This window comes from Dermochelys coriacea, chromosome 9, assembly GCF_009764565.3.
Source record: "Dermochelys coriacea isolate rDerCor1 chromosome 9, rDerCor1.pri.v4, whole genome shotgun sequence".
In the NCBI taxonomy this organism is placed as follows: domain Eukaryota; kingdom Metazoa; phylum Chordata; order Testudines; family Dermochelyidae; genus Dermochelys; species Dermochelys coriacea.
The window spans coordinates 85,289,943-85,302,633 of NC_050076.1; the positions used below are offsets into that span (position 1 = coordinate 85,289,943).

The 12,691-nt window shown below is 40.6% G+C and overlaps 1 protein-coding gene across 7 annotated transcripts; it reads right to left on the minus strand.

The window, feature by feature from the left end:
- Window positions 1–792: 792 nt before the first annotated feature.
- SERTM2 (serine rich and transmembrane domain containing 2) lies at window positions 793–12,066 on the minus strand. Of its 7 annotated transcripts, none has more exons than XM_038416575.2 (4): window positions 11,612–12,053; window positions 10,630–10,700; window positions 10,149–10,202; window positions 3,545–4,565 (listed from the first exon to the last, which is right to left on the minus strand). In XM_038416575.2, the coding sequence occupies exon 4, from the start codon at window positions 3,977–3,979 to the stop codon at window positions 3,698–3,700; it is 282 nt and encodes a 93-aa protein (XP_038272503.1). In that variant the 5' UTR covers window positions 3,980–4,565; window positions 10,149–10,202; window positions 10,630–10,700; window positions 11,612–12,053; the 3' UTR covers window positions 3,545–3,697. The 7 variants fall into 7 exon arrangements, 6 of the variants coding, with proteins under 6 accessions (XP_038272503.1, XP_043348478.1, XP_043348476.1 ...); XM_043492543.1 differs by having other exon boundaries at window positions 10,630–10,722; XM_043492541.1 differs by having other exon boundaries at window positions 10,630–10,736.
- Between the last annotated feature and the right edge of the window lie 625 nt (window positions 12,067–12,691).

Below are 12,691 nucleotides of genomic sequence, written 5' to 3' on the forward strand. Positions count from 1 at the left end.
GGGGAGAGGATTCTTGGCAACCTTTAGGCTAAATATGATGGAAGAATTTTTGAGGACAATTAAGGGCAGTTGTGATGGCTTCTGTTTCCTGATGATTGTGAGTTTGAGTAAGGTTATCAGAGTCGAACAGGGCTGGACTGTAACCTTACAATCCAACCTAAGAAAGAGACCCTACCAGGAGAAGGGTTGGAACCAATTTAGGACTCAGTCAGTCAAACCTGGTCCTTTGCTCTAGAGTGGAAGTGATCTGACTGCAAAGGGTCTGGCAATGCAGGTAGCCCACACAGAGTATGGGGGCTCCTTATGTTCCCTTATTCTCCTGCATGGGTGCACAATAGTACCTTACTTCTGTGATTCTCCAGCAGTCCTAATGATTCAGTTGAAATCAGTAGGACCACTGGAGGAGTATAGTACTCCTCCATATGAGCCCTACTATGAGCTGCTGGCCGTGTGGACATTATGGTAATAGTATAAAGCAGCCAGCTGATTCAGAATTGATGTATAGCGTTTTTCTTAGGTTTTATAAAAATATTTTTTAGCAGATGGACAAGTGGGAAGCAAACAAATAAAGCTTGTGGAGGGAAAAGGTGGTGAAATGAGACCACAACATTACAGATCCAGCAACTCGGTGCTTAAATTGCAGTTGTCATTCAACATAACCAAACCAATACCAAAGCCCACTGAATCCTTATGACTCGAATAGACCCACAAAGGCAAATTCCAGCCAGCAGTCCCTTTCCCCGGAAGGCCCATGCTCTTGAAAATTACAAATAGGAACAAAAAGACTACAAATGGAGAACACGTGTTTTATTTCTTTCTTTGAGAAATGCAGGCTTTAAAATCTGCTAGCCTTGAAAAGACAAGCAGTGCATACAATGTGAATACGTTTTTTCTAACAAAAATATATATAGGTCTTACGTAAATAGCCTATCGAGGGAGCATACCAGGCATAGGGCATACTGAGCTGAACAGCTACTTACTGTCTGAAATGGAGACATACAACACTGGAAGGGAAAAGTGATGCTGTATGTTGCTGTATGTCAGGGCCCCAATCTGCCACGGAATTAATTGCTATTAGGATTGGGCCCAAAATCAATTTGTCTGTCATTTTTCTTTGTACTAAAATATCTTCATTAAATAGATATATCTGCAGCTCTCTCTGTTTCTTGGGAGTAAAACTTTTCCTTCTCTGGATGGTTGTGATAGAAGATTATTGTTTCTCAGAGACTGTTAATTGCCACATGGGTTAAGGAATGGTCAGAATCCTACGGCTCTTGTACACTTTTAAAAGGGTCCTGAAAAAGATGGTGGTGGACTTAAGATTGCATGGGGTAAATACATATTTTAGCCAGTATTTTGTGCTTTTGCTGCTGAAAGAATGAAACTGTATCAAGTAAACCTATTTTTATATTGTTAAACATGCATGACAGCATGGCTCAGTTAGTAGCAATCTGGTTTAGCAGGATTTAGATTAAATCCTACAACAAGTAGAATCTGGACTCCTAAGCAGTGCTTATAGAGCAGCACAACAACTGGGCGAGTGCTGCACTCTGAGGGGTACCATCCCTCAGACGAACTGTTAAGCCAGGGTCCTGTCTAGTAGGTGCTCAAGTGATGATCCCATGGCACAAGAATACAGGATAACCTGTGACCTGGCCTACATTTCTCTTCTAGGCAAATACATTCTAATGTCCAAGGCTGTGTGGGAAATATTGCTGAAAGTATATTGGATGTTGTGTTTCCTTACATAGTTACTACATTAACTGTTTTCCTTGTTGAGCCTGCATCTCATTGTATGTTGAGTACAAAAGGTGCTATTCTACATGGAGAAAGAGTCTTCCAGTCAGAACAGCAGTGACAATAATGCTAATCCTTGCTGTGGACCATTCATGACCAGTGTGGTTTTAGCATCTTGTTCTTCTCCATAGAGAGATAAAGAAGCCAGACTCCTAGTCAAAAACAACCCATCGAACAACTGATCCATAAGGATAAAGAAACCACAATTCCCAAAGCACTGGAAGAACAAGTTCTTGTTGTTGTTACAGGTCTGTAGAGTCAGTGTCATTGCTAATTTTAGCACTGTTTGTGTGTGGGGAGTTTGCACTTTCCAGGGCCCCTGGAGAGAGGAGAATTGGCAAATGATTGTATATAAAGTGGAAAGCACAAGGGAGTTTTATCACAAGGCTAGATTTAGTACAAAGGAGCAAAGGAGGTAAGATGTGCTAGTTAAAATACATGGGGAAGCACCTGCCCAGTAAATATGAGTTTAAAATGATCCCTATCTAAAAAGTTATGTTATAAGGGATAGTGGCCCAACAGAAGTGAGATTATTTTTTTACATAGGGTATTGTATGTTTATATAGAGAGATGTTAAAAGGACATTCCCAGCATATTGTTTCATAATTTTAGATATTTTTTCTTACTGTTCTAGTTGATCTCTTGGAATCTTGCTCTCCTATTTCAGTGCTCATATTTTCCTTTAATTTTGTATGCACACTAGTTGGTCATTTCGGATAACTCCAGAGTACAGAGCTGTGAATGCTGATTTATTATTGCAGTGTGGGGCCTTGGCATTCTCTTCTCTTTCCCTTCTCCCCTGCCCCCGTATCCTTGGGAGAAAATTATTGGGAGTTTTAGCATGTTTCTGGAGGGAAAAACTACATGGAGATGACAGAGAGGTCCAAATTCAGAACAACCTTATCACTGTTAGCAATGTCCACTTAATTCACTAACATTAAATAGGATTTTAATTATTGAGTGACATTAGGAAAGCTGAAAGAAATGAACCCAGTTTTAAGGAATGCAATTCCTGCAAAGGAAGGGCAGGGACACAGAGGCAGTGTGTCTTCTGAATATGACTCATGCTGCTTGATTCATGCAAAGAACTTTACCTTTTATTTTCTTTCATTCTGAATGAGCTGCCTCTTTCTGATAATTGGAATGCACTATTCACTGTTTGTTTGATTCTTAATGTCTGAAAGTAATAGCCCCAGTGTATGATGCACATTGGCCTTATAACAGGAACGCTTGTCTATTTCCAAAATTGCATTTTGCAAATGTGCTATTCCAAGTGGAAAAAACACCATTTAAGATTTTCCTTCTTGAATGGGATGGATGTCTGGGGATTTTCACACCACTATTCATTTTCCGTATGTGCCCTGTGGGTTCTTTGAGCCTGCACCACAAATTAACTTTGAGTTCAAGTCTCTTATCGGGCGAGGAATCTCCTCTAGGAATAGAGGGGAAGATAACTCAGCAAATACATCTTTCAGAAAATATTCTTGTACGTTTTTGGGTTTTTGGCTGTCATTATAGTAGCTTTTATCATTTGGATGAAGTCTTTTCAGGAGGAGCCGAGTCTCTCCTGAGAGCAACTTGGCTTCTGTGGTCTAGATTTTATTTAGGACATGTGTGCCATATTCTCATAGAAACCAAACTTCTCAACACATGTTGCTTGCAGTCTTCAAGGGGTAGGAGTGTTCTAAGCCTACTGGATATTTTATGACTGTCAGTTCACAAATGAGTCAAATGATACTGCCCAAGATGCTGAAAATGTTTGTTTGATACATGTGCAGTACATTGCAAAGCAGAGTGGGCAGGTGGGAGTTCTCCTCCCCACAAAGCACACACATATTTTGCCAAACAAAAGGTGCTTTGTGAGCCATGCAACTCTTTTCTCCTGCCTGTTGCTTCTGTCTCATTGAATACTAGGAATCCTGCTCTGCATTTCTACCTCTGTAAACTGGTGTACATCCCCTGTGCTTTCTGGAGAGGTGGTGATTGGGGAGATCATGTGCTTCAGGCGTAAGAGCATGGTGAAGAGTAGTATGAGAAGGATGGCTAGGAGCGTTAGGAACAAGCCAACGTACATGTACAGGTTGGCATATTTATCTGCTGTTGTGTTTACTTCTGTAGCCAGGGTTGGCAAGTGGACACGGCCAGTAAGATTTCCATGGTATTTAAAATAAATCTCAGTCATTGCTCACTCTCAGGTTTTGTCCATTTTCTCTATTCACCCTTAAAATGTTGCCTTCCTTTACCCATTTCGTGAAGAAAATCCAGAAAGGGGGTTTACACCTGAAAGTGGATTCTGACCAGAGTTCTGTAGAGAAAGCACAACTGTGTTGGTTGTGAGATCTTCACCCCACTTGGTTAAGCAAACTGCTCTACAGGAGCCTTTGGAAGTCATTTCTCACATGCCCCATTAGAGATTGATTTTTGTTGTTATAACTTCTTACGCTGTCAGAGTTTTAATTTGCCCAAATCTCTTTAGTCCTCTTCTGGAACTGACAGATCTGAGTTGCTGCCAGGCTTAGCTCTGTACAGGCTTTCCTTTTTGAACAAAGGAAATGAACTTTCTGCCAACCTATCACGTTGCAGATGATTTATTCCTGGGTGATCTGGCAAGCTTGTTTTATCTCTTGCTAATATGGTTGATGATTTCCACTCTCCAAAGTTATGGGTGTAAGTGATTAGATGAAGGAGAGTTTGGAAAAAATGAGGTCTTTTCCACTTTCCACATTGAGATGATTCTGTTATTAGGGTCAGTCAAAAACCCTTCCTTTCTAAAAGGGAAAGAGAGAACAAAAAGAATTAGTAAACCCAGTTTGTACTGTACTCTCACCATACCAACCTGACAGATAAAGGATAATATGAAATTGATATCTGATCTGATCGCTATTAAAGCATTGCATTTCCAGGAGTATGAACTGAATTTGCGGACATGGTCCTGTGAGCCATTTGGCAATCTGGAAGAGCATTATGTGTTTACAAAGGTTCTTTATATCTTTAGAGGAAGGGTACTGTTACCCTGCATAATTCACTATTGTTTCCTATTCTAGTATTCTGTGTTTTGTGGGTTAGGGAAACACCCACTGATTATACAGATGTGAGCCATTAAAACTAATGGAGGAAAAGATATGAACCCCACTGCCTTCCTGCACATAAAGCTCTGCATGTGTCATCTCAGCTATAACTTGAGAAGGATACTGCTGGCACAGAGTGTCCTATGAGCAATTGAAGCTCTGCCAATGTGGACTGGGTCCTGTGTACAAGTGCCCACTTAGCTCCCTCAAGCAAAGCTGGTCAGAAAAGGGATTCCCATCCCATGGGAAATTCTGACATTTCAAAAACTGATCTCATTCCAAATTGTAACAATGAAAAATTTCTCATGCAACAGAAAGTCCAAAAATATTTCTCTTTTGGAAACCTCAACATGTTTTGTTTTGATAAGGTAAAAACATTTTGTTAATGCTGAAACATAATGTAAAATATCGAATATGCACACATTAAATATTAAAATGTTAACTCACGTGATTAACTTAAAAAGTTAATTGTGATTACAAAAATTAATCATGATTAATCACAGTTTTAATCACACTGTTAAACAATAGAATACCAATTGAAATTTATTAAATATTTTGGATGTTTTTCTACATTTTCATATATAGATTGTATTCTGTGTTGTAATTGAAATCAAAGTGTATATTATTTTGTATTATAAATATTTGCACTGTAAAAATGATAAACAAAAAAATAGTACTTTTCAATTCACATCATACAAGTAATGTAGTGCAATCTTTGTCGTGAAAGTGCCACCGTTCCAGAGGACATGCTTCCATGCTGATGACACGAGTTAAAAAAATAAGGCATTAATTACATTTGTGACTGAACTCCTTGGGGGAGAATTGTATGTCCCCTGCTCTGTTTTACCCTCATTCTGCCATATATTTCATGTTCTGGCAGTCTCTGATGATGACCCAGCACAACTTGTACGTTTTAAGAAGACTTTCACTGCAGATTTACAAAATGCAAAAAAGGTACCAATGTGAGATTTCTGAAAATAGCTACAGAACTTAACCCAAGGTTTAAGAATCTGAAGTGCATTCCAAAATCTGAGAGGGACGAGGTATGGAAGAGTAACACTCCGATATGGAAATTACAGAACCCAAACTACCAAAAAAGAAAATCAACCTTCTGCTGGTGGCATCTGACTCAGATAATGAAAATGAACATGTTGGTCCACACTGCTTTGGATTCAGAGTAGCAGCCGTGTTAGTCTGTATTCGCAAAAAGAAAAGGAGTACTTGTGGCACCTTAGAGACTAACAAATTTATTTGAGCATGAGCATCTGATGAAGTGAGCTGTAGCTCACGAAAGCTTATGCTCAAATAAATTTGTTAGTCTCTAAGTTGCCACAAGTACTCCTTTTCTTACTGCTTTGGATTGTTATCGAGCAGAACCCGTCATCAACATGGACTCATGTTTCCTGGAATGGTGGTTGAAGCATGAATGGACATATGAATCTTTAGTGCATCTGGCACATAAATATCTTGTGACGCCAGCTACAACAGTGCCATGAGAATGCCTGTTCTCACTTTCTGGTGACATTGTAAACAAGAAGAGGACAGCATTATCTCCTGCAAATGTAAACAGACTTGTTTGTCTGAGCGATTGGCTGACCAAGAAGTAGGACTGAGTGGATTTGCAAGCGCTAAAATTTTACATTGTTTTATTTTTGAATGCAGTTTCTTTTGTACATAATTCTACATTTGTAAATTCAACTTTCATGATAAAGAAATTGCACTACAGTACATATATTAGGTGAATTGAAAAATACTATTTATTTTGTTTTTTTTCAGTGCAAATACTTGTAATAAAAAATAAATATAAAGTGAACACTGTACACTTTGTATTCTGTGTTATAATTGAAATCAATATGTTTGAAAATGTAGAAAACATCCAAATATATTTAAATAAATGGTATACTATTGTTTAACAACACGATTAATCACAATTAATTTTTTAATTAATTTCAGCCCTAATTTCAACATTATTGAAACAAAACAAAGTGAAACATCTTAATTTTGATATAAATGCATTTTCAGAGGGAAAACAGTTCTGTCTCTTTTTTTTTTTTAACCAGTTCTTCCCACAAGTCAGTGCCACATTCTTCTCTGGAGGGAAAAAGGCTAGCTGTATTTCGCTGTGGGTCCAGGGCCGACTCCAGACACCAGCGTTCCAAGCAGGTGCTTGGGGCAGCAATCTGCAAGGGACGGCAGTCCGTGTGCTGTTAGGGCGTTTCCACAGCAGCAACAATTCTGTGGCAGCCTCTCTCTTCAGCTGCTCGTGGCAGAAAATCGGCGGTAGTGTCTATGTTCAGCCGTCCGTGGCGGCAGTTCGGCAGCAGCTTCTATCTTCAGCCGCTCGCTGTGGCGGCAATTCGGCACGCTGCTTGGGGCAGCAAAAACCGTAGAGCCAGCCCTGTGTGGGTCCCATCGGTACTATCACTTAGGTGGCTTGGGGGTTACTGAAGGGCTGAACACAGTGTCTCCACACCACTCCCAGCATTTGCTAGGATCTCCCTTGGTTTCAAACAGTTTAAAACAGATAAAACGATAACTTAAGGAATAGTGGACCAGATCCTGCTGGATAATAGAATGGTCAAACTGGGCTGTACTGCTGGCTTAAACAGTCAGCTGGGGATTCCCCTAGAATAATTCCTGAGTTGGTTATCTGGCTGTGTTCCACCCACTGGGGTGTAGAAGCAGGAGGGGGCTTGGTTAGAGTGTGCCGCTGTGAGTTCTGTCAGGCCCTGAGCCAGCCCCTAACCTAAACCAGCCCCATTGGGCCTCATGATCTCGGGGAAGGAAAAGTGGAATAAAGCCATTTTTCCAGCACACCTGGGAGTTTGATTGTTCTAGGGCTATTTGCAATGGGCAGCGTAGTGATGGTTACTGCTGAATAGTGCAAATCCCTGGGGACTAAACATACAACATCCCCAGCAAGTTGCATTTCTGAGGGGCTGGCATGTGAAGGAATGGCACTAGGAATGAAAAGTGGGATTTTCAAAAAGCACCTAAAAGACTTAAGTCCCTTTAAAAGTCAATGAACTTGAGCATCTAAGTCACCTAGGTGCTCTTGAAAATCTCCCTTGAAATTCTCTCATCAGCAGTGTAGGACACAACCATTGGGCTGTCAGGATAGCAAAAGCTTGTTTTGCCCAAGCAGCTAAAATAATTAATTTGCATTGTAGACTATCACATTTTATGCCAAATGAATTTCTCGTGGCCAAGTTACAAACTTTCCAAGAAATCAAAGGTTTATAGGAAATGCTGAGAAATGCTCACTTACATTGGCACAGACAGCACTGTTATAATAAATGCAATTTTAAAACAAGGGTGGTTTATGAGCACATAATTGTAGGCCTTCCTGAGGGCAGAAGATAAAATAAAATGGTATGTATTTTCAAAGTGTTTGGATTGTCCTTTCGCAGCTTAGAAAGATACTATTTCTGAAAGTTTCAAACAGGCTTTATTATACCTTTTTCTCTACCTCAACCATCTTCTATCGATCTCTTCAGACTTCCCAGACGGCTTCAGTAGAAAAAGCACCACTGAAAACAAACAAACCCCTTGGACTTCTACAGCCTGTGAGCCCTGCGTTTGAGTCTGGTTTTACGTAGCTTTTGGCACATATTATTTTAATTGAATTAAGGGCATAAGGATGACATTTAAATTTCAGCAGCAGTCCGTGGGCCAGATGTGCTACACCAGTGTATATCCAGAATAACTCCTTCAGTTTAGGTTTACACCTATGCAAATGATACCCTACACCTCCAATTTTGAAATCCACTTTTGAAAGCAGGAGATCTTGTGATATTTTGGTGGATTCCCAGCTTTTTTCTCTTTTTTGAGGATTCTTCCATTCTTATTACTTATTAACCTGTCCAGGCAGATTGGGGCAAAGCTCTTGCTGATGCAAGTCCCCTGGAATTAGTGCAGTTGCAACAGAGATAAATCTGGCCCATTCCATGTTTTTTAAATACTTCAGCACTCCTGGAAAACCAGAATGTAAAGAACAAGGCCTAGATTTTCAAAAGTGGCTAGTGATATTGGGTGCCTTGGTTTTGGAGTCCAAAATGATGTCCTAGAGGGGCCTGGCTTCGAGAGAGCAGGTGCTCACCTCTTTTTGAATATCAGATTGCTTTATGTTGTCTCAAATTGAACACCTAAAATTTGAAGCAGCCAAAATTACTGCTGACTTTGTAAATGTGTTTTCATAAGCCTGTCTATGTATAAAATACTATATAAAGGCTTGTGAGGCCCACATTTCTAATGATTTTGGCTGCCTCATATATGTAAAATATAATATGGGTGCCTTTCTCTAAAACAAAGTGGTTAGTAACACAGCTCATGCGTTATTAAAGAACTCAGTACTTTTCCATTCTTAATCTGATGCGTGTCTATTTATCCTTCATATGAAAAACAGAAAGAGAGGAGACATCTGGGAGGTGATAGTACAAATGAATTCATATCCAGTATGGGGTGAAGTTCACATTGGTGGAGACTGCCAGCAGAAGCACCCTGGACTATGTGAGCCCCGTGCTGGGAACACTCCCCTGTGTGTCACAGGGTCTCAGTGGTGTCCCCACATAGGCCAGCATGGAGAGCAGGGGCTGGGCCAAGAATCCGTGTTCCCAAGGATGCTGGCATCTTCCCACGCTAAGTGGCATTGGTGTGGTGATAGTGGGGGCTGCCACTGCTGTTTCAGCACACAGGCTGCAGCAGAGGACTTGAAGAATGAGGCTGTGCCAAGCCCAGGACTTTGGCTCTGAGTGGGTGGGTGCTGTAAATTTCACTCCCATAATTCCCACACTTTGCCTGAATAAAGCATGAACTTTCTCCGTGAAGAACAGACTCACTGTTTGTAGCTAGTAGGAAATACAGGATATGGCGGGAGCTTGTTTAATTATACCTACTTTAATACTATATGATTTCTCCGCCACTGCCAAAGTGCAATCAATGTGTAATCTGACATGCGATGAGTAAAGCGCAGAACATTGTCCTTACCCCGTGTCTGTAGCTGTCTCAGCTGGTAGAGAAAACTGAAGTCTGCGTCTCTCCCTAAGGACCAGAGTGGCTAATGGCTTGACATACTTCTGAAAATTAGACTGTATAATGCTAAGCACATTAGGAGTACAAGTGCAACAATTAATTCCAAGCCAAGAGTTTGAATTAATAGAAGTAAGAGATTAATAGTGGAGATTTAGCATGGATTTTTATTACTTTTCGTCTGATTAATATAGAATTTCAGGTAACATCTGGAGACTTCAGCTTCATTTGGACCGTTGAAAGTAGGGAAATTACCTATATCTTTTCCAGAAAGGATGCAGTTACCAAGGTCAGCCAAAGAGCGTTTCACTGCGAAATATAAGAATTTGAAATGACTAGCAGGTATTTCAATGTGCGGATCTTTTTGGATACTTGCTTTAGATTTACAAAGACTGTTGTTAGCAGAAAAGGCTCAGGAACAGAATTTCAAGGTATTTTCTGTAGCCGTTTCATCCCACTAGCTAACCATGGCAGCTAGGTTGTTTAACAGCAGGTAAGCAAATCTGATATGCAAAGAGGCTGCACAAAGCCAATTTCCAAAGCAGGTTAAGATCTGAACTGTCTGATTCAGAACCGAGTAGGCAAAGACCTCCCTGCCCTGCTTTGGGAGCCTCCAAATTAATAGTCAGACTAAGAGACATTTATTAAAGTGCAGTGCATCAGAAGTAGAAACCAGATTCCCAAAAATCTAAGTTGTTGATCAACATTTGTTAATTCAAAACAGGATCTGACCTACTTGGAAAATATGGTCCAATCCTGGGAGCTGCTCACGCCCTCGGCTCCCCATTGATGTTAGTGGATGAGGCCCTTTAAGTCCAAACAGATAGTTCTGTCATAACAATTCTGTAATTATTTTTGAGAAATTATTTAAATTAGGCAAGTTCTGTAGTTTAATTAAAAAATCAATAATGGAAGTGGAGGCTTAAAACAAACTAACATCAGAGCACTTTCCCTCACCATACGTAACAGACATACAGAGGGCCAAGGTGCTGAAGTCATTCACCTCCCAATGAAGCCAATATTTGCTGAGGGATCTCAGCATGCTCAGGATTTAGACTGTTTTTAATGACCCAGACCTGACCCACCCCATGCCTTGCTTTTCTAGCAAAGGAAGAGAAATAATGATTTTCAAACCCTGCAACAGAATAAGTACGGCCAGGATAAAACCAATGCATAGCTAGATAACTGCAGTAAATGCTCTTATCTTAGATAGATACTTCCATTCCTTTGCTTTCTTTCCACTATCAGTTTAAGTTTAATAGGTAGCAAAGGATCCTTGAAACTGAGGACAACAACTGTGAGCTGTTTTTGCTGTTCCATCCAGTACTAAAACTACCACAGAAAGATGAGAACAGGATTGAACAGGACAATTATTACAGTAAGAGGCGCAGTTTGAAATCACCAACATGGGCTTTCCTCAGCTAGTTGTTCAGTCCTCCTTTGCCTGGCTGGCTGAAGCAGAAAGACCCTGGTACAGAGCGCAGTGTGCTTTATAAGTTACACTTTAAAAATATGTTGAATAAGCACAAAAAAGCATTGAAATGCCATTTCCATCCGTTTCTTGCATTTTCCCCAGTGGGAATTTGGGGACAAGGGTCTCTTCTTTCGTTAGCAGATGGTATACTTTTGTTTTGATGCCAAAGCATAAACTAATGTGTCTAAGCCTCAGCTATGCCAGCATGTAGGAAAATAATCGAGAATTTAAAGAGCATAATTACCTTTCCTAGCAAGCAGGATTGGTGGGAAGCATCTGGTTCAGACCTTGGACTTGCTGAGAATTTGTCTAGGAACATCTCCCCCCACTAGCTGGGTCTTTGGAAGAAATATTTGCTGTCTTACTGCTGGAGCTAGAATATTTTCTTTCGAACAAGCATGCAGAGTGTACTTTCTCCTTCTCTGCTCTTGAAGTAAATGTTTTGCTGCGTGACAGGCAGGGGCGATTCTTATTCCAGCTCTTGAGATGCCAGCCGACAGACTGATTTAACCGCATAAATGCTGATATTCTTCATTCAGCAAGGGAGGGTGGGGAGAGTCTTCTGTTCATGTGCCTGAACGCTTGAATGGAAACAGCCTTAGCCAGACAGTTCCCTCCTTCAGCTGCTGTAGGCAGTTGTTAGATTGTAGAAGGAAAGGTAGCTCTCCAGCACTGCTGCTACCTCTCCTCAATAGGGAGAGAGGGAGGAGAGACCAAGAGCAAAGAGGCTGCAAGCTACACTGTGAGCAAAGTTTGTGCAAGCCTCTCTTTAACTCTTTAGAGCCCATGGGCTGTAAACCAGTCCTGCTATTTGACCAGGCTGCCAGATATGAACCCTGGAGGAGAGATTGGTTAACTTTGTTTCTTTAGAGAGTGCACAAGTTTTTATTTTATGCCCAAAGGTGTTTTTTTTTTTGCTAGAAAAAATCTCCACTGTCTTCTTGTGGAGGAATCTAATGATTCCTTCCGTCTCTAGAATCAGTGTCATTTACAAGATGAGAACATTATAATCGTACTTAAGCATGGCTTCACTGTACTGTGGATTGGAATGAGAAATGTGATTTCTACGCTTGGTATCTTGTGACTTTCTATTGGCTCTTTTCTGTGAGAACAGAGGCAAAGCTATGGTATAATGGCATAGTTAGCACTTACATAGCACCTCTCCTCTGAGGAGCTCAAAGCATTTTACAAACATAAATTAAGCTCCACAGACCTTCTGTGAGGTAGGTAAGTCTTTTCAGCACTTGACAAACATGGGAATGGAAGCACCAAAAGTTTTAAGTAATTTACCCAAGATTGCACAGTGAGTCAGTGACAGTCAGGA

Coding starts and splice junctions, on each gene's coding strand:
- SERTM2 (XM_038416573.2), bottom strand. CDS start 3,979: ATGACTGAGATTTATTTTAAATACCATGGAAATCTTACTGGCCGTGTC.